At 49.9% G+C, this 18,677-nt stretch overlaps 1 protein-coding gene across 1 annotated transcript; it reads left to right on the plus strand.

Annotated features, from left to right (window-relative positions):
* The first annotated feature begins 4,306 nt into the window (after positions 1-4,306).
* On the plus strand, positions 4,307-13,902 carry TMEM184A (transmembrane protein 184A). The gene is made up of 8 exons (XM_034784447.1): positions 4,307-4,598; positions 6,088-6,253; positions 8,123-8,213; positions 8,307-8,382; positions 9,481-9,572; positions 10,553-10,722; positions 10,886-11,083; positions 12,621-13,902. Exons 1-8 carry the CDS (start codon positions 4,341-4,343, stop codon positions 12,869-12,871), a joined length of 1,302 nt encoding a protein of 433 aa, XP_034640338.1. The 5' UTR covers positions 4,307-4,340; the 3' UTR covers positions 12,872-13,902.
* Positions 13,903-18,677: the final 4,775 nt, after the last annotated feature.

Consider the following 18,677-nt stretch of genomic DNA (forward strand, 5'->3'; position numbering starts at 1 on the left):
CATGCTCTACAGCCTATGGCACTGGGGCATGAGCACTAAATATCATGTTGCCATTTCAGCCTGTTGTTGGATGAAACTTCTGAGGCAGGGGTCTCCTGTAGCTTCTATTTGGCTCTATGGCCTGGGCCAGCCTTCAGTTTAGGAAAGAAAAGTTGGAAGTGAGTGAATGGAGGAATGGACTTGACACAGTGGATGTAGATAGGGGCTGGCCTGGCCTGTGGTGATGGAGTTGGGACTAGAGGCCTGTCTGTTTTGGAGATTTGCCCTGATTCAAGCAATGGATAGCAAGAGGCACCAAGGGGGTTGCTTCAGTGCAGGCCCCCAGGGCAGACGGAAAGCTGCCACTCGCACTGGGTGTTTCAGTCCTGAGGTGCAGTCTGCTAATTGTGTCAAATCAGTTGTGAGGTGTGTGCAGATGGTTAGTAGGATGAGACCAAACACATTTTACTTATAACCTAACCATCCTTGAAGGGCTGAAAAGGCCACTGCATTTATGTAGGCCTTAATTATTTTACTGATGCTGGGGGCTGGAGCAAGAGCTGTATCCTCTGAAAGTGTGATTCTGCTCTAAGTATCTGTTAAAATGGAATGGGGAGGGGGGGTCCCATTGTTGTCACATGTCAATGATTCCAAATCTTTTTTTTTTCTCATCTTACAAGTGAAAAGTGCCTCCTTCACCTCCCCTCCCCCAATCCGTTCACTACCAGCCCAATGAACCCAGGATCTGATAGTCTTACCCAGATCACTTTGACATACGGCAGGCTGGGTTCTTTCCTTCTCACCCATCCTTGCCCGTGATGCTGATAATACAGGTCCAATTCTGCTCCATTACTCCTCTGCAGCCATGCTTCACCTATGCACCTGTAACAAAGACTAATTGGGGCAGTAGAGGTTGCAAAGATGTGAACACAGGATGTGATCTGCATAATGTTTGTTAAAGGAGGTGATTCGTGAGCAGGAAATAACCCAGCTGGACTGACTGGGCCTTGGATGAGTTTGTGGTACTGGCTGTTAGAAAAATAAAGTGATCAGATTTGATTGAGATACAAGTATGGAGCCCCTCCATGCCATTTTGAGAGTTGTTTTTCAGAGTAGAAACACATCTGGAGTTTAGCTCTGATTGAAGTGTGCCAATGTGTTAATTGCTCTCATACCTACAGCTTTGTCTCCCAAATGTTCTTGAGGATTGGGAGGGGCATGTTGTGTTGTCTAGAGGCCTGGCAGCAACATTTTCCTCTACTATTTTCTTAAGGGTCTCTTGTTGTGTTTTGTCTCTTCTTCAGGCCGCACATGGTGCTATTCCTTCCCTGCTTGCTGGGGAGATGCATCTCTCTTGATTAATGGTGTTATCAGAATGAGTCATCTTGGCTTTTAATAAGAAGCTTCAGAAGTTTTCCTCGCTCTCCCTAGGAGTCTGATGAACTGTGATGGAATGTGCACCCATGTGCTCTGTGTTATGGTGCTCTTCAGATTGAACGGTAGAACTCTCTTCATTTGTACGGCCCTACGTGGGTGCCCAGTCATCTATTAGAAAGGATTCCATTCTCCTGAAAGGTCTGTGGGCCTGAGCCAAAGACAATGGGAAGACGCCCCCTGACTTCAGTTGGCTCTGGATCAATAAAGAGCAGAATCGAAGAAGCTGAGTGTTTGGAGAACAGGCAGGAAGATGGAGGCCCAGAGTCTCAAAAGTATTTAGGCTCCTACTTTCCATTTATCTCAATGGAAGGTAGGAGCCTAAATGCCTTAAGGATCTGGGCCAAAGTGCCTAGGGTCAGTTGGCCTTAAAGGTAGCATCCTGTTTAGTTTTGGAGAGTGGAGGTTTTCCCCCCCTCCACAGAGCGTGCGACTCAGTGACCAAAGTAAAAACGCTATAGAGCAGCCCTGAGACTCTCTAACCGTGTGCAGTTTTCAAATAAATAGGCGGAAACTCACCAGCACAATTGGTGGAGCAGGCGCTCTCTGTGCCTCAAGACTGCTTTTAGCATCCGCACATATCTGGCAAAGCTCTCAGCACCGTACTTGGTGGAGCTGAGGCTGTCCATACAGATTCCCAGCAGGCATTGGGTTGTGAAATGGCTCTCCATCCCGTATGGCCTTCCTGCCTCAGACATGTGTTCACGTAAAGGCGGGGGAGCTGCTTAGGGGAGAGAATCTGTGCACACTGCCATTCTTGCTCTGTGTTTGTACAGCGCTTAGCACGCTGGGCTCCTGGCCCTTGAATGGGGCTCCTGGCCCTTGAATGGGGCTCCTAGGTACTACAATACAGTCCATAAATCATTACCACTTTGTCCTTCCCCTGACACAGCTTTAATGGGCACAGCTTCTGAGTCGAGATATCTACAGTGCATCTCCTCCTTTGACTCACTGCAGATAGAAGAAACAGGACTAGTTAGTAATATGGCTCTCTTGCTTCCCTGTGTCATCACAACCTGCTAGATATACCAATGCCTCATAGATTAGGCACTAAGGCTTTCCCTCCCTGAGGTGGAATATTGTCTGCGTTTGGATCGCTTCATAAAACTGCTTCACCCCTTCCCAGAGGAAGCAGGAGGGGTTGGACCCAGCCTGGTCACCACCAGCTGTCCAAGCACTAACACACAGCTACTGTACCAGGCTGTTCCAGGGCTGATCACAAAGCAAATAAGGAAGGGCATAGCTGTTAAAAACCAAACACAATCTTTACTCCCTCCTCCCCGTTCCCATGAACCCTGTGCTATCTGTGCCATCCTGTTAATGTTTATATGGCAGGGTCTCTGGTGTATCAGTCTGTCTAAAGGACAGACAGCTCCCTGCTCTCCCTTGAATCCTACTTCCTGGACCCTGGGGGCTAGGAATGAGCTGTGACTCCAACAATGTATTTGTTACACAGGGTACGTCTATACTTGCCTCCGGGTCCGGCGGGAAGCAATTGATTTTCTGGGATCGATTTATCGCGTCTTGTCTAGACGTGATAAATTGATCCCGGATCGATCCCGGAAGTGCTCGCCGTCGATGCCGGTACTCCTGCTCCGGGAGAGGAGTACGCGGAGTCGACGGGGGAGCCTGCCTGCCGCGTCTGGACCCGCGGTAAGTTCGAACTAAGATACTTCGACTTCAGCTACGTTATTCATGGTAGGATGTGAGAACAGGAATCTCTGGTTGCAGCTTTTATTCTTGCTTGTCTTGTGGCTCTGGGAGCCGTGGGCAGCACTAGTCCTCTGGCTTCTAGGGTAGCACCAGTGTTTGCTCCTGGCGCTAAACCACCGAGGAGAAGGGAAGCCAATATTTCAGGCAGCCACAGTCTGTGCATTCCCAAGGCAACGGTGATATGTGCACAGCATGTAAGCGGGAATTTCTGCTTGGGTAATCGGTGCCTTTATGATTTATTGGCAAGGTTCTACCTCTGTCTCTTAGTGGGAAAGGGTTGAGGTTCTATTGATTGACTGAGATGAGTCATTGCTCCCTCCCTTAAATCGCTGATCCTGACTGGCAAGGGAAATGGATCATAGGGGACCCTGAGCAGCAAGTCAGACTAATTCCTGTGGGCACAGGTGCAAGGAGACCTTTTTCCTTCCTTAATGTGTGACAAGCCCCTGCCGGGGAAGAGTAGGAGGAAAGACCAGGAAGTGTGCACATGAAGTAGGGATGGACAGACAGGGAACCAAGCTGACTCTTGGGTACGGGAGGCTCCGCTCTTGAAGGTGGTTCTACTGAGCTCATGGGGGTTTTGTGGGCATCCTTCCCAGTAGGAGCAAAGAAGCAGATGATGTAGTGACTGGTTGGTTTTTAAGAGACACTTGAGTGATGGTGCGTGACCCTCCATGTTGGAGAAGAACCCAAAAGCCGCTGCTTCTCTGGGCCACATGGGCCTGGCAGTCTGATGGGAACCAGTTTTCTTGTAAGAGCCCAGGGATGCCCATGAGAGTCTGTCTGGAAGTGCCCAGAGAACTGCCTTGTGGGCAATATTTACCCCTTCCTATGGGCAGAGTCTAGGAAAGATGCTCCGAGAGCTTCTTGTGCATTTCAGTAAATCCCTGCTTCGAGAGGAAGGCTACTGGGAAAAGGTTCTAATGTTAGCCCAACTTGTCTGCCCTTCGCGGGTTCTAGGGCTAATGCCTGAGACCTTGTCGGGGATCAAAACATCTATTCGTCTTTGTGCTTCCCCTGCTGTTTCCCTCTCTCGTCTCCTTGTGCTTCCCCGCCCCTTGCTCCCCCGGCCCCTCTGTGCTCAGTTCATACTGACTCCTGGTATTCCTACTGCTCACTGCTCTACCTTTGCTCATTGCCCCCTCTCTGTCTGCTGCTTTGTTCTCGAACCGCCTTCCTTGCTGTATTTACCTTTGCTCTCTCCTCTCTGCCAGATGAGCAATACCACGCACACCGACCTGTCCTCTTCCACCGAGGGTGGGGTAGGTGTGACCAGCATGGCTGGCAGCACGCTGCAGACCAGGATCTTCCCTCTGACCGACTCCAGCCATCTCTCCCCTGAAGACGACTCCCCGCTGAGGGCCCTCCAGAACTACTCCCAAGATGGCCAGCAAATTTTCCTGACCACTTCGGCAGCGCAGGTGATCTCCGGAATCTTTGTGTGGTCAGCACTGATTCTCACCATCCACCAGGTAAGGGCAGGGCTCTGCAGGGAGAGGGGTGTTCCCCTGGATCTGGGTGCGCCCTGTCACCTGGGTGCATGCACACATTGGGGTGGGTGAGGGAGGTAGGGAAGAGGAGCTGCTGAGCATTGCTCAGGGCCTCAACTGAATCTCAGGATTCTTGAATGCCTCCATACCTGTGCTAGTTACAGACTATTTCCTTGTCTCTAACTGCTTCCCTTACTTCCAGCCAACATCTCCATCTCCTGGCTGTGGCCTCCCATCTATTATAGTGTCTATGGCAGGTGCCTCTGCCAATTTCAGACCAGCATGTTACAGGGAGGGATGAGTCCAGCCTTTTCAAACCTGATGCTAACAGCTTGATAGAGCAGACTTTGTCCTTCAGCTCCCTGGAGCGGCTGCCTGCACGCCCTTCCTCGCTGTGTTTATCTGAAGTGCTTACCCCAGAGGGGAGCTGTAACAGTTCCTAGAGCGTCAGCAGTTCTGAGGTTAAGGGAGTGTCCTCCATTCTTCTTTCTGGGGAGTCTGAATTTCCTAATGTCCTCATTTCCCACTTAACACGTGAAACCGGCTGGCTGAGGCCGTGTCTCCTCTGTGGGTTTAACTGAAATATTTGTCCGCAGAGCCCAATTCTCCGTATGCAGGTGTAAATCTGGAGTAACTCCACTGAAACCAGTAGAATTACGCCAAATTTACACTGGTGTGGCTGAAAGCAGAATGAATTAGCCCAGCGTTAGTATTCGTATGGCAGTTAACTCCTGGGCCAGGTGGTGCAGTGGGGTAGACACACTGACTCTTCACCCTGCAGACCCAAATTTAAAATTTGGTTGGGGTCACAAATTAAATGAGTTATTTGATCTCAGCCCACTTGTTTTGTGGTGTGGAATCCTCCCCTCCCCCTCCCATGTAACAGCAAAGTTCTTGTATTCTGTACTCTTGGTAATTGTTGCTTAGGAATCCCAAGCTGAAAGAGTAGGAGATGTGCTCCAACCCTAATCTTCTATATTCTATGCGACAGGTCAGGACTTAAAATGCATTGGCAAAGCTGTAGAGGGCCTGGGACGGGAATAGCAGGGTGCTTGGTGGTAGGACTGAGGTGTGGGCAGTACTTTGTGTGGAGATTTTATGCCTCTAGCCAATGGGATTAATCCTCCCACGCTTGCACTTGCTCCCTGCAGGAATGCTAGTCTCTGATTTCCTCGGCATGATGTCTTGGCAGCATGTATTATGTGCTTCCTGTAGGTTGCAAGGACCATGTGGTGGCGGGTGGAGTCTGGCAGGGTATCTGGATGGATTCTGATTCAGGTGTCGAGATCTTGCTCCCTGAAACAGATCTGGGCAGGAGGGAGATGAAGCCTGGAAAACCACCTAGGGATGCTCCTTTCTGCCCCCGCAAAGCGGAGGCCTGATGGCCTGTTGCCAGGTCTGCTTCTAGGCTTCTCTTCGGCAGGTATCTCTTAATGTCGCTACATTGCCCGGACTCTCTCCCTTTCCCCAGATCTACATGCACCTGAGGAACTACACCATTCCTAACGAGCAGCGCTACATCATCCGCATCCTCTTCATTGTGCCTATCTACGCCTTCGACTCCTGGCTCAGCCTCCTCCTCATTGGAAGTCACCAGTATTATGTATACTTCAACTCTGTGCGTGACTGCTATGAAGGTGAGCAAGGCGGGGAGGCGTCTATGGTAGAGGTGGGCGGGAGAATGGTGCAGGAGGAACCTGTGATGGAGGGCACAAGGATTTTGTCTGTGTCTCCCTTCCAGTGGAAGCTAGACAAGATGCCACATCAGCGTGACTTGGCATCTCCCCATCCACAAATCAGATCTCAGTGTTTCAGGGTCTGAGAGGGAACCCAGGGAGAGTTTTCAGGCTGCAGGTTGCTTGATAGTAACTCTTGGGTTTGTCGTCATAGAGACCAATGGAAACAATCAACATCCACTCCTTGCCCTGTCTCCAAAACTGATGCTGAATGGAGATGGGCCCTTAAGCTGCAGTGATGCACTGGAGAAGGCTCTTGAGAGTGGGGGTGGGAAAATGAATGTTCCTGGGAACCGCTGCTAAAATTCCATCACCAAACTGAAGGGGAGGGTTGAGGTGACTACTTGCCTCTGGAGTCCCACCTGGGGCAGCTAGCAGTTTCTTGCCAGAGATGGCTAAGAGTAAAACAGAATAAAACAGCCATAGCCCTCATTATCCCTGTGGCTCAAATACTTCAGAAGAACAGAATTTTTGTCTCTGGATTGCGCTAGGTTTCATCAAACAGCAAATATTTCCAATCCTTTTCCAAGGGTGGATACCGCCAGCCGCCCCCCTTCATGTCAAATCCCAGAGGTCAGACTCCCTGCAATGCAATCAATATGTCAAGAGCAAAGTCTGTGTTTCCAGCAGTTTAATAGATGTTTGCCTGGGGGGGGGGTGGGGGGACGCTGCCTCCCTCTTCAGTGATCAGTTTCAACAGGAGTATACTGTGCAGTCCCTCCCAGGTTAGCTGACTGGCCTGATTAGATGAGCTGCTAGGGTCTTTCTCATCTGCAACGTCTGAGATACCCAGTCACGCTGCATGTGCTTGTTAGCTGGCTGGCTCTGCCAGGGGATGGGGGTTGAGGTTTTTAAATTGCTTGGGTCTCTGGGAATGGGTTATGTTAAATGGTACTGCTGCACTTATGGGCGTTGGGGATTTTGTGTATGATAATTTAAATACAACGGCACCCGGTGCGTATGAACAGGCACCGTCTTTTAGCATTTGCATGAATCTAAATAAAATAAAATCCCAGGTGGAGAGAGCCCAATGGAAGTCCAGCCAGGGAGCAAAAAGGCCTATGAACAGGGACTGATCATACCTCGCAGAGCTATAGTTTGTCTGCAGGCTCAGGAACACATAGGGTGACCAGATGTCCCGATTTTTTTGGTTCTTTTTCTTATATAGGCTCCTATTACCCCCCCACCCACTGTCCTGATTTTTCACACTTCCTGTCTGGTCATCCTAGGAACACAGCACTCTCTCTCCACATTGTATTGGGAAGGAATTTTTTTTTTTAATCCAACCATTTGTTGCAGAAATGCAATATTTTGAAAGTGAAGGTTTGAGTTGTTCAGAAACGGATGGACCCAGCCAAGAAGTAGGTGACACTGGGTCGTTTTGAGCCCTAAGCCCACTGGAGTTCAAGTGGTTGGTTGGTTGACACCATTGCATTTTATACTGTTTGGAGTAAGAGTCTGAAAGTGAATGAGGAAAAATAACAAATTGGGTTTGTTAATGAAACTTAATTCAACTAGATGATCAAGCTGCCAAGGAAACGAGCTGATTACAGGTCAGACTAGTTCAGGAAGCTCCACCCACAGAGCGCTCCCACTGCGATTGTTACACCATCAGAACAAACTCTCCCTGACTCCTCCCCAGAAGGCAGGACATGGTTAACTACCAGAAAGCAACTAATAATACTTATGTGTAGCATGTACGTAGCCCTTCCATGAGTACCTCCCTGCCTTGTCAATCCACTGTTCACGGGCCCATCTTGGTCTTGTCAGCATTTGTAATCTACAGTTTCCTGAGTCTCTGCTTTGAGTACCTTGGAGGGGAGAGCACCATCATGTCTGAGATCCGGGGGAAGCCCATCGCGTAAGTCAGAGTCCCTATCGCGTTCTTTGGCCCCCTTCACTGGCTTTCTCTCTAGGCCCAACATCACCAGTACTCATTGTGTTCTGATTCTAGGTCCAGTTGCCTTTATGGGACCTGCTGCCTGCAAGGAATGTCCTATTCCATTGGGTTCCTCCGATTCTGCAAGCAGGTTGGTCTCTGGCCTGGACTGTTTAGCTCCTAGATTAAGGCTAAACGAGAGCCCTGGTCCATCAAATTGCAGGGGTCTTTCTGGGCAGGCTGTTCTCCCCTGCTGCCTTTTGGAGGCGTTCATGCTTCCCTCCTGCTCCTGAGTTCTTGATTTTTTTTTTTCCTCCAAGGTGAGGCAGCATCTCCAGTAGCAATCAGCTTAGCTTGATGTCATGTGCACTGCCTCTTGACTCATTGCTGAGTCAGGGTCCCCTCCCGCTGGGGTGCCTAGTTCCTGTTTTAATCCTCCCAATCTCCTTTAGCCATTGGTACTGATTACCCAAGGCGCCTACCACCAGGCAAGTTCTGGCACGTATCTGTACGGGTGCTGTCCTGGGCTGGAGGGGAGGGTAACTTCAGTTATGTATCCTAAATGGGTTTGCTGCTATTCATGACAATCCCATGGGGCTACAGCCCTGCTCATGAATGAGCCCAGGGGGAAGCTCCTTAAGAACATTTAACCTCTGGGCTAGGGGCCCTGTGCAAAGTACGGCATGTACAGCACAGACAGACTTGCCAAAGTTGCAGAGCACCTGGAGGGTGGTATTGGGTGGGGAGGGGTTGATGAGGGGCAGGCTTTAGCTGACAGGACTGGATTTCTTGGCACAGGAAGGCCACAGAGAGACCTGGCAGGTGGGGGGAGGATTGGTTGGGTTGGAGCACTTCACTGGGATGCCAGGGAAGGCTGGATGCATGTGGGGAAGGGATTCTGCCAGTAAGGCGCACTGTGGCTGCAGACGTGCCACTTGCTCAGGGCTGGTCTATTGCACTCCGTATCGCTGGCCACCCTTGCTGGTGGTGTAAGTGCTTGCTCCATAGGGAGGAATCTCTTTCTTTCTTTCCCCCCGAATGCCAGAGCTCCTTGCTCTCCATCTTGGGGGTGGCAGGGGACGGTTCACACTCAGTTCCTTTCTCTTGGGATCAGGTGGAGTGGGAATGTGCGTATTGCAGTCCCAGCAGCCCTTGGGAGGACAGCGAGTGCCTCCGGTGGGAGCGGGGTGGGATCTCTCTCCAACGCAGAGCTGGAAATAGCGCGGTGTCTTTTCCTCTCTTGCTGCAGGCGACACTGCAGTTCTGCATTGTGAAGCCCCTCATGGCGATCGTCACCATTGTCCTGCAGGCATTCGGGAAATACCATGACGGCGACTTCAAGTGAGACTGCGAGGACTATGGGACAGCCCATTCCCCCTGGGCTGAGATGGCTGCATCAGTCCTCTCCTCTAAGAACAGGCAGAGGCATTTCCCCTCCCCCTCCCAAATCCCCAGGGCACTCTTCCTCAAAGGGAGCTGCTCGGAGAGTGGTGGGGACAAGAGAACCAGATATGGGGAAATTAAATACTCTTCCTTGGGGCTGCTGGATCAGCACAGTGCTCTACTGGGGACCCCCCTCCCCACTCTTCCATTGCGCCCTAGCACAGCGAATGCTCAAGGGGGTTGCAGTCTATGGTAATCTTAGCTCCCAGGAGCAACAGGGCCCAGACAAGCCTTGGAATGGGGAGAGATGGGCCCTTTCCTGTGCGTGAACTTGAAATGGTATGACTAAGGGCTCTAAGCCCTGTGATTGTAACCATGGCCACGGGTGGGGGGTGTACTGGGGTGAGGAGGGCTTTGCATGCCTTCCACAGATCTGCAATAGGGGGCGAGGCCTCAGAATCAAGGGAAGATGCACAAACTTTGGGCTCTACCGTCCTTCCTCCAACTCCAGGGCTAGACTGTGTCTGGTTTCCACCCACTGTATTTACTCTAGTTGTGCACTTTAATTTTTGGACCAAGATCTTTCTTGGCCTCTAACCTCCCATCCTGCTACCAAGGAGCCCTTAGCCTAGTGAGCCACCATGGTAGCAATTTCCTGTGTTTCTGTATGCTACTTGTCACCTGGCCAAACACAGCCCCTTGCAATAGGGCTGCAAGTGCCTTTATCCGAAGTGGGGAGGAGATGCTGCAGCTGGAGAAAATAAGTTCAGTATGTAACACTCCCTCTTGATCTGGGTCTCTGTAAGCTCCATGTAGCCTCTGTGTTGCAGATGAGGAGTGGCTGCAGCCTGTTCCATTTAGGTTCCTGGCGACTTGCCAGTGTGATCTCTGGTTGGGCGTAGTTCCAGCAGCCCAGCTTAGTAACTCCCTCTCTTCAGCATTCACAGCGGATACCTCTACATCACCATCATCTACAACTTCTCTGTCAGCATGGCCCTCTACGCGCTCTTCCTCTTCTACTTTGCCACCCTGGAGCTCCTGCGCCCCTTTGAGCCAGTCCTCAAGTTCCTCACCATCAAGGCCGTCATCTTCCTCTCCTTCTGGCAAGGTGGGTCCTAGGGCTTGGGGTTTCCAGGAGAATGGCCCTTCTTCTCTCCCAGCACCTGATCCCTCCACCCAACAAGTTGGGAGTTGGCAGAAGGACCCGTGGTAGCCGTACAAACTACTAGATGCCCTGAACCAGAACTGACCCCCTTTGTGTCTCTTTACAGGGATGCTGTTGGCTATCCTGGAGAAGTGTGGGGTGATCCCTGAGGTCCAGATCATTGATGGGAAGGAGGTGGGAGCTGGGACAGTAGCTGCCGGCTACCAGAACTTCATAATCTGCATTGAAATGCTATTTGCCGCCATTGCTCTGCGCTATGCCTTTACCTGCCAGGTATACAGAGAGAAGAAGGAAAACTCAACAGGTAACTACCCTCTGAAGCCATCTACATTCCAGGGTCCCCAGGCATGTAAGCAATGAGGGGATCCTGTTCTCAGTTGAACAGTAAAGAGCCTTAAAAGCCACTTGGCTCTCTGCTGTTAAATCCTCCCTTTAGGCTCTTTTCCCCATAGTGCCTTCAGGCAGCTGCTAATGGCTGGGAAGAGCCCTCTCAGGAGGGATTGCTGGGACAGAGGATTGCCAATATTACAGCTAACGTTGTCAGGAAACACCCGGTGTCAAAAAGGATTCAGAACCGTCCAGTTGTGCATGTAGCTGACCTCATGAAATGTGTCGTGGAGTCCCTCTCCCATTCCCTCCCACTGCTCGTTGTCCTGGCTTCTTGCCTTGAACTAGGCTGCCCGCTCTTGTGTTATGAAGACCTGGCTGCTGCTCACAATAGAGCCCTGATATAGAGTGTGGCCCCTGGGTGCTGCTGTAATCGTGCTGACAGTTGTTCTCTGTAATAGCATCCTCTTTATAAGGGATATTTCATCCAAGCTGGTGAGTTATCTCCTGCCAAGCACCAAGTTTCACTTCAAATCCCATGACTGGCCTCTGTCTCCAGAGATGGGAATGTTGCAGTTACTACACTGGGTTCCCATGGGAACAGGGAAGCCTTGTGTTACTCCAGTAAGGACTGGCATTGCTGATGGAGGAGCAGCTGGCCTTAGAAGACTTCCCATGCAGCCCTTGCTGTTGGAGCAGGGTCTCTGTGCCCTGGGGTCCTGTGGTGTAGGTGGCAGTGGTTTCAAGGAGTTGGACTCTTTATAATGGGGAGGTATCTGGCTGGTCCTTTGTGTGCTCTGTGGCCTTGGGTCCTTTGCAAACTCCAAAGGCTGAATTGCAAGAGAATGAAAAGGGGGGGAGTTGGGGAAGGGACTAGTTTGGCCTCTTATTCCTGGGGAAGAGGAACGGGAAACAAAACCCTTCACCTAAATGGTGCTGTGGGATGTGCAGCCTGCAGGGATGGCCTCCTTAGGAAACTTAGAGGTTTACTCTGCTCAGAACATCCTTTTCTCTCACTGGCTATTGACCTGCTTGCAATCTCTGGGCTCCTGAGAGTCAGAGCAGTTGGCTCGGTGTGGGCAGCATGCAAGGAGATGGATTTTATCCCTTTGTTGGAAAAGGTGTTTCACCCTTCGTATCTGGACCGTGCTGTATCTCTGCATGCTGCCCACCTGCTAGCTTCCATGTAGGCTGTACTTGCTCATGGCTTGAAGAAAAGCACTAAGCTTTAATTTTTTGCTAGGACTGGAGTATAGAACAGGGGTGGGAAACCTTGGTCCACATTTCTAGTTGTCCATTTAACCATGACACAGAACTTTCCATCTGTGGATGGATTTAGATGGCAATGGATTTCTGTTGCACGTTACCCACTCACTCATCTCAAATTCTACAAGAGCTTATCAAAACGTAACCACTCAAAAAATCAAACGTGTCCAGTGTGCTTTGATTGCCTTGTCTAGCGAGGCACTTCCTTTTAAAAGTGGATCACTCATAACAATTCTTTCTGCTTTCAGCAAACGTGGCCCCAATGCAGAGCATCTCTAGTGGGCTGAAGGAGACAATGAGCCCTCAGGACATTGTCCAGGATGCCATCCACAATTTCTCCCCCACATACCAGCAGTACACCCAGCAGTCCATGCAAGAGGCGGGGACAAAAGCTCCTGGGCAGATTGGGCACCCGGCACCCAAAGCTGACGGGCAAACTAGCAAAAGAAGCAAAAACATTGAGAAAAGAGTGCTGATGCTCTCAGACGATGAACTGTAGGTGAGAGCTGAGAGGACAGCGGCACGGGAGATGGTTTAAAAACTCATTGTCTCTGCAATCTGACTGGAGCCAAGAGAGAGCAACAGACCTGGACCAGAGAAGCTAAGACCAGCTGTTGCTTTGGAAGGAAAGAAGCAAGAACCAGAGAGGGGTGGGATGCTGAACTGTGCTTGACTTCTGCTGTCCTGTCCCTGCTGATGTTGGAGATTGGTTCTTCTCTATTCCCATTAGGCCCCTATACTTTTGTCATTCAGTGGTTCCTGTCCACCAACCTGCCCCACTGCCAGTGTTCTGATGCACGACTGGCATCTGTATCCGTACTGTGGGAATGATGTGACAGGAAGCAACCAGGACTCCTGAGAGTTCCTACCAGTGCTGCAAGATGGAGGCTGGAGTCCAGCTCGTCCTCTCGCCTATGAACAAGGGCAAGGAGGGGAAGAGAACGGCTCTGCTCTAGTGACTCTTGGCCCAAGTAAAAAGATGAACGGCTCTCAAGCCTCCGGGGAGAAGAGCAGACTGGGAAGTCAGCTGACATCGCCTCCTGCTCTGACATTTTGAAAGTTACCAAAGGTTTTTTTTGGTTAGAACTTAGGGAGAAAAAAATCTCAGTAATCTTACAGGAAAGGGAGGGAGGGAGAATTAATGAGCTATTTTCTGGTACCTACCTGCCTAAAATTTAATAATCCCCAAGGAAGAGGCTAAAATGAAATTAAACTGCTGCTACCTGTACTGCTTCTGGGAGGGGGAACCTCTTTATTTGTGTCGTAAAAGGACTATGATCCACCTTGGAGTGGATCAAAAACTGAAATGGATTCCAATTGGCGTATTACATTGCTTTTCAGGGAATTGAACTGTCACGACTGTGACTGGCAGGGTTAGGAATTCACTTACTGGAAACTATTCTTCTTGAAAACATTTGCTATTAAGCAACCCTCCTTAAATGTAAGAAACAGCTTTATGTTAATGCCTAGCATTTGGCTTCATTTAGACGGGAGAGAACCAGGACTATTTAAAAAAAAAAAAAAAAAAAATTAAATACCACAAACCCAAGTTCATAAGTGGGAAGTGTGTGTGCAAACCCCTGCCCTGCTGGGGTTACACTGATCACATACCGATCTATTGCTAGGGTCACATGTGCACCTTTTTAAAAGAGGCCATGTCCTCTATGTGAACAGAGGTGGGAACCTAAAATGACAGAGGGGCTCTGTTCTAAGATAGCTGGTGAGTGAAATATAAATAGGCCCGTGCCCTTTTGCTGTTGACCTGAACAATGCCATTTCTGGGAGACAAATGTCCTAATATGGCTTCAGCTGGATTAATTCCCCTGTGTTGAACACCAGTGGATAGTGCACCTCATTCTGTGACCCTTCCTATAACATCCCACCAGATCTGTATTTTAGATCTTTGAAGAGAACCTTACTAATTTCTGTCCATACCCGCTCTCTCCTACCAGAATGCCTGCTGGAAACTCATTCGGGTGTTTGCCCCCCATGAACTAAGACAAAGCGATGCCGTTTGTGTGTTTTAAAAGGACCTATAGTGCCTCAAAGTTGCTGCCATGTATAAATGTACAGTTAACGCTTATGGTTCTGTTTAGAAGTAGACCCTTTTGTTAAAAAAATCCAGCCGTTTTCCCAGCTCTGCGATCCCTTGAGTCTGAGAAGTGGAAATTGTAACTTAACAATCCCACGTTTTACTATTTATAAGGTTGTTGTTTTTCCTAATAAATGGGTGTTTCTATTACCGCTCCAATGAGCACTTCATTTGGCAAAGCCTTGTTACCCAGCCGGTGAGGAGGGCCTCTGATGTGATCCAGCAGCTCTCTGCCATCCAACACTGACACTCGTAAATTCAGAAGCACCACATGGGCCTCTTGACACTATGGCAACTGGGGCACCAGAAACGCCTGCATGGACGAAATGTACCATGATGCCCTGGCTCTGCGGGGGAGTCCTCCCATCTCGCTGGTTTTCACACCACCTCTTCTAGGCTGGAAGAACACAGGGCTCTCCTCTGAAGCCCTTCTACCTCCTTTCTTGTGCTGGGGAGTTTTCAGAGAGGTTACACCCACCTTAAGGCCAGCCTCAAACTGGGCTGAGTGTTTTGCAGCAGTGCCAGGACAGTAGTAAGCAGCCTTGAGAAGCTTCCCCGTCCTACTGAAAGCCTGTGATAGCAATACTCTAACAGCAGCGTGTAGCTGAGATCGTCTGGTGGCTCCCTCCGATTATCTCCACCACTGCTTCTGCCTGGTCAGCTGAAGAAGTGGCTGCCTGTTTGGAGGTATAACTAGAGCCCTGTGCAGGACTCATGCATGCAACAAATCTAGTCTTGGGAGGGGCAGGAGCATTCTGCTGCCTGGCTAGGTCTATCTCCATGACAAGAGAGCAGCTGCCAAGCATGACAAGGTGCCCTGTGCAGATACTGACAAAGCTTTACAGCACAGACAGCAAAGCAGCAACATGAGCAAGGAAGTCGCGTGAGCTGAACACATGGGTCTTTCCTACCCCAGCTGCCTGGGGAGTAATCATGTCACAGCTGGGACAGAGGTTGCTTCAACCACTGGGGTGAGGACAGATAGCAAAGGTGACTGTAGCACAGCTGTTAAAGCACTTGCCTAATGTGCTAGGATAAAGACTTGCACAAGACTATAAACTTAATGTAACTTACATCCCTGCATGGAGTCTGAACTTCAAGGCATTCATCTCTATTGACAGCAGGTGCAAGTCCTGCCACAGACAATAACTATCTACTGTAGCCAAGCCCTCATTTATTAGATGTAGGCCAGCTCTTGTTCTCAAAGAAGTCACTCTAATGTACCACCAAAGGCAAGAGTGTGCCAGCAGCCCTGTGTGTAAGACTGGCTGCTGTGCCTTTAAACAGCAGGCATGACCCACTGCTTACGATGCTTGGGGTCTCTCTGGACTCTTTGCTGCTCTTTTATTAGGGTGACCTAATGTCAGTGGTGAATATGCATGGAAAACAAAGACCTAGGAACTATCTTAAACAGAAAGCTGCCTCTGCTCACAAATGAGTTCTAGGCTCTTATGCTAATCAACAACCCCTCTCTTGGGGTGGCCAACCTGAGCCTGAGAAGGAGCCAGAATTTACCAATGTACATTGCCAAAGAGCAACAGTAATGTCAGCAGCCCCACATCAGCTCCCAGAGCCTCCTGCCCACTAACAGCCCAGCTGATCAGTGCCTCTCCTTCCATCCCCACACCTCCCGATCAGCTGTTTTGTGGCATGCAGGAGGCTCAGAGGGGGAGTGGGAGGAGTGAGGGCCTGGTAGGCTCAGGGGAGGGAAGGGGTGAAGAGGGGGCAGGGCCTGTGGCAGAGCCTGTGGCAGAGCCGGGGTTGAGCAGTGAGCACCCCCAGCACATTGGAAAGTTGGCGCCTGTAGCTCCAGCCCCGGAGTCAGTGCCTATGCAAGGAGCTGCATATTAACTTCTGAAGAGCCACATGTGGCTCCAGACCACAGGTTGGCCACCCCTGCCCTAAATGAACTGAACCACAGGCTTGGCCAATGCGTCAGTTTGTCTTGGGGACTGGAAGAAAGCCAGAGGCAGGTTCCAGAGAGGGCACCTTGTTGCTGACAATGACTACCAGAGCTGCAAGACTTGTTTCCAACTAGCTTGTGGGGTACTTTTACTGCCTCTTCCAAAAGAAGAGGTGGACTACAGCTCAGTCTGCTAGTGTTTTACCCACCAGGGCTAGGTATCAACACAATCAGAGCCGTGTGTGAATATTCTCTACAGCAGACCTCATTAAGAGCTACCCCCTTTTTCAAGTCCTATGGGGTATTTGCCCATAACTTTATACATCACAGTTTTGATAGTGGAATCCCCCCCAGGTGCATAGCGAGAAGTGTGGTTACAGCTCCAGCACATCCAAGATGGGTTGTCCCTTATACTCTCCCATTCCTGGTTCCATCTATTGTCTCACCTTCTCTGTTTAGACTGTATGCTCTTCAGGGCAGGGACATAGTTTTGCTCTGTTTGTTCAGTGCCTAGCACATAGAAGTGCTAGTCATGGACCAGGAGCCTAGGGTGCTACCACAATATTAAGAGAATTAAGGGAGGTTTTTAAGTGTGGCTTTGTATGATTGGACTACCACAGTGGGGCAGAGAGAGAGAGCGCTACACTCCACTAAAAGCCAGAGTGGTCCCTACAGAGCAGGGCAGCCACCTTTCATCCCTGTTCTACTTAAGGTTCTCTCCTGCAGGTTGTAGCAGTTTCCCTGTAATTCTCAGGGGAATGGGCTAGTCTATCTTTTGCAGGAGCTGGACTTCTGCCTGGTACTCTAGCGGCGAGTTAGGTCCTCTAAAGTCTAACTCCTTGAATGTCACAGCCATCCTCTCAGGCTTGCATCCTCCTCCTACACTGAACTGTCACTGAATCTAGTCCTTGTCTTCGCAACATAACAGTTGGGTCAGAAGAAGAGCAGTTTGGGGGGTGGGGAATCTACTTTTACATCAACCACCACAGCCACTCTGGCTCCTCCAGTGCTCCTATGGGTCTTACCGAAAACTAAGCTTTGCTCAGTCAGGCCACATCACACGTCTTTCAGCCACACCACTGAAGTACCTTTACCCACTAGCATGTTTAACCTGCTTATCCTGGCCTCAAGCCCCTATGCAGCTTTACCCTCCTTGATTCCTCTAATCAAGTCAGAAGGAAACTGAAGCAATCTCCCCTCTTTAATTAATGCCCTGTGTCTATTAACCATGTGCCTCAGCCCCATGCAATGAGTGCCTAACCTCCATTCAACTCTCTCCGAAGGCTACCTACAAATAATTAAGTAAGGGATTAAATGTACTGCCTCAGTTACCCCGTTTTCTGTAACTGCAGTTCCTAAAATGTGGTCTGTGACCCATGGCAGCTAGTGCTTAGGGTACCAGCTCTGTTTCACGCTGAGAGAAACAGACAGGCAAGGGGAAAAGAAAGCACACACACAACATCCTATTGACATTTAAAACATTCATCCATATTTTCCCCGTCTGCAAGTGCTGCCATTACATGATCACAAACAGACAGGGAAGGTGGGACACACGCATTTGAGGAAAAAACGTTCTATAAGCTCTCCAGGATAGGAGCTGTCTTGTAGAGTAGCTAACGTACTGTCAGCACTTTAATTGGGTCCCTGTTGACTGAGACAGAAGAATACAACCTACTGCAGTGCTAGCACATGCTGGTTCCAGGGGGGCTTCCCATCAAAGTACAAACAATGCCTATTGACTATAGTAGAGACTGCCTGTGCCTGGCTAGAGACCACTGTGAATATGCAAAAAGTGAAGCTTAGTGTAGAGGAGAAAAAACACACACACACACACACACACACACACACCCTCCCCCCCCCGAGAGAGAGCAAGTGGGCCAGGGAAGATGCTGAACCACTGAACAAGCAGATGCCACTTCAAAATGACTAGGGCACCAAAAATTGTCAGTGGGGAAGCCTGTTATGAAGGGAGCGGAGTTCATGCTAGCTCCCTGAAGCACCTAAATCAAGGCTTTGAGATGGGGTGAGTTGACTACCCCTGTGCTAAGCTGCTGTTTTAACAGTTTGCTGCTACATGGCCAAGAAAGCCAGCTCTCTTGCAGCTCCTCACCAGGCCTTAGCAGAGTGACACCTGCACATGCCCAGCCTGCCTTTTAAAGACACAGGGTTTTTTTGTTTGTTTTTTTTAATAGCAGGCCCCAACGAGCCATATAATGGACAGGCTGAAATGAAAGATTTGGTTAAGGAAAGTGCTCTACTGAAGATTAATTCAGGCTCCAAAATGCTGACCATACACCAGCACAACTCTGA

This window comes from Trachemys scripta, chromosome 10, assembly GCF_013100865.1.
Source record: "Trachemys scripta elegans isolate TJP31775 chromosome 10, CAS_Tse_1.0, whole genome shotgun sequence".
NCBI lineage: Eukaryota > Metazoa > Chordata > Testudines > Emydidae > Trachemys > Trachemys scripta.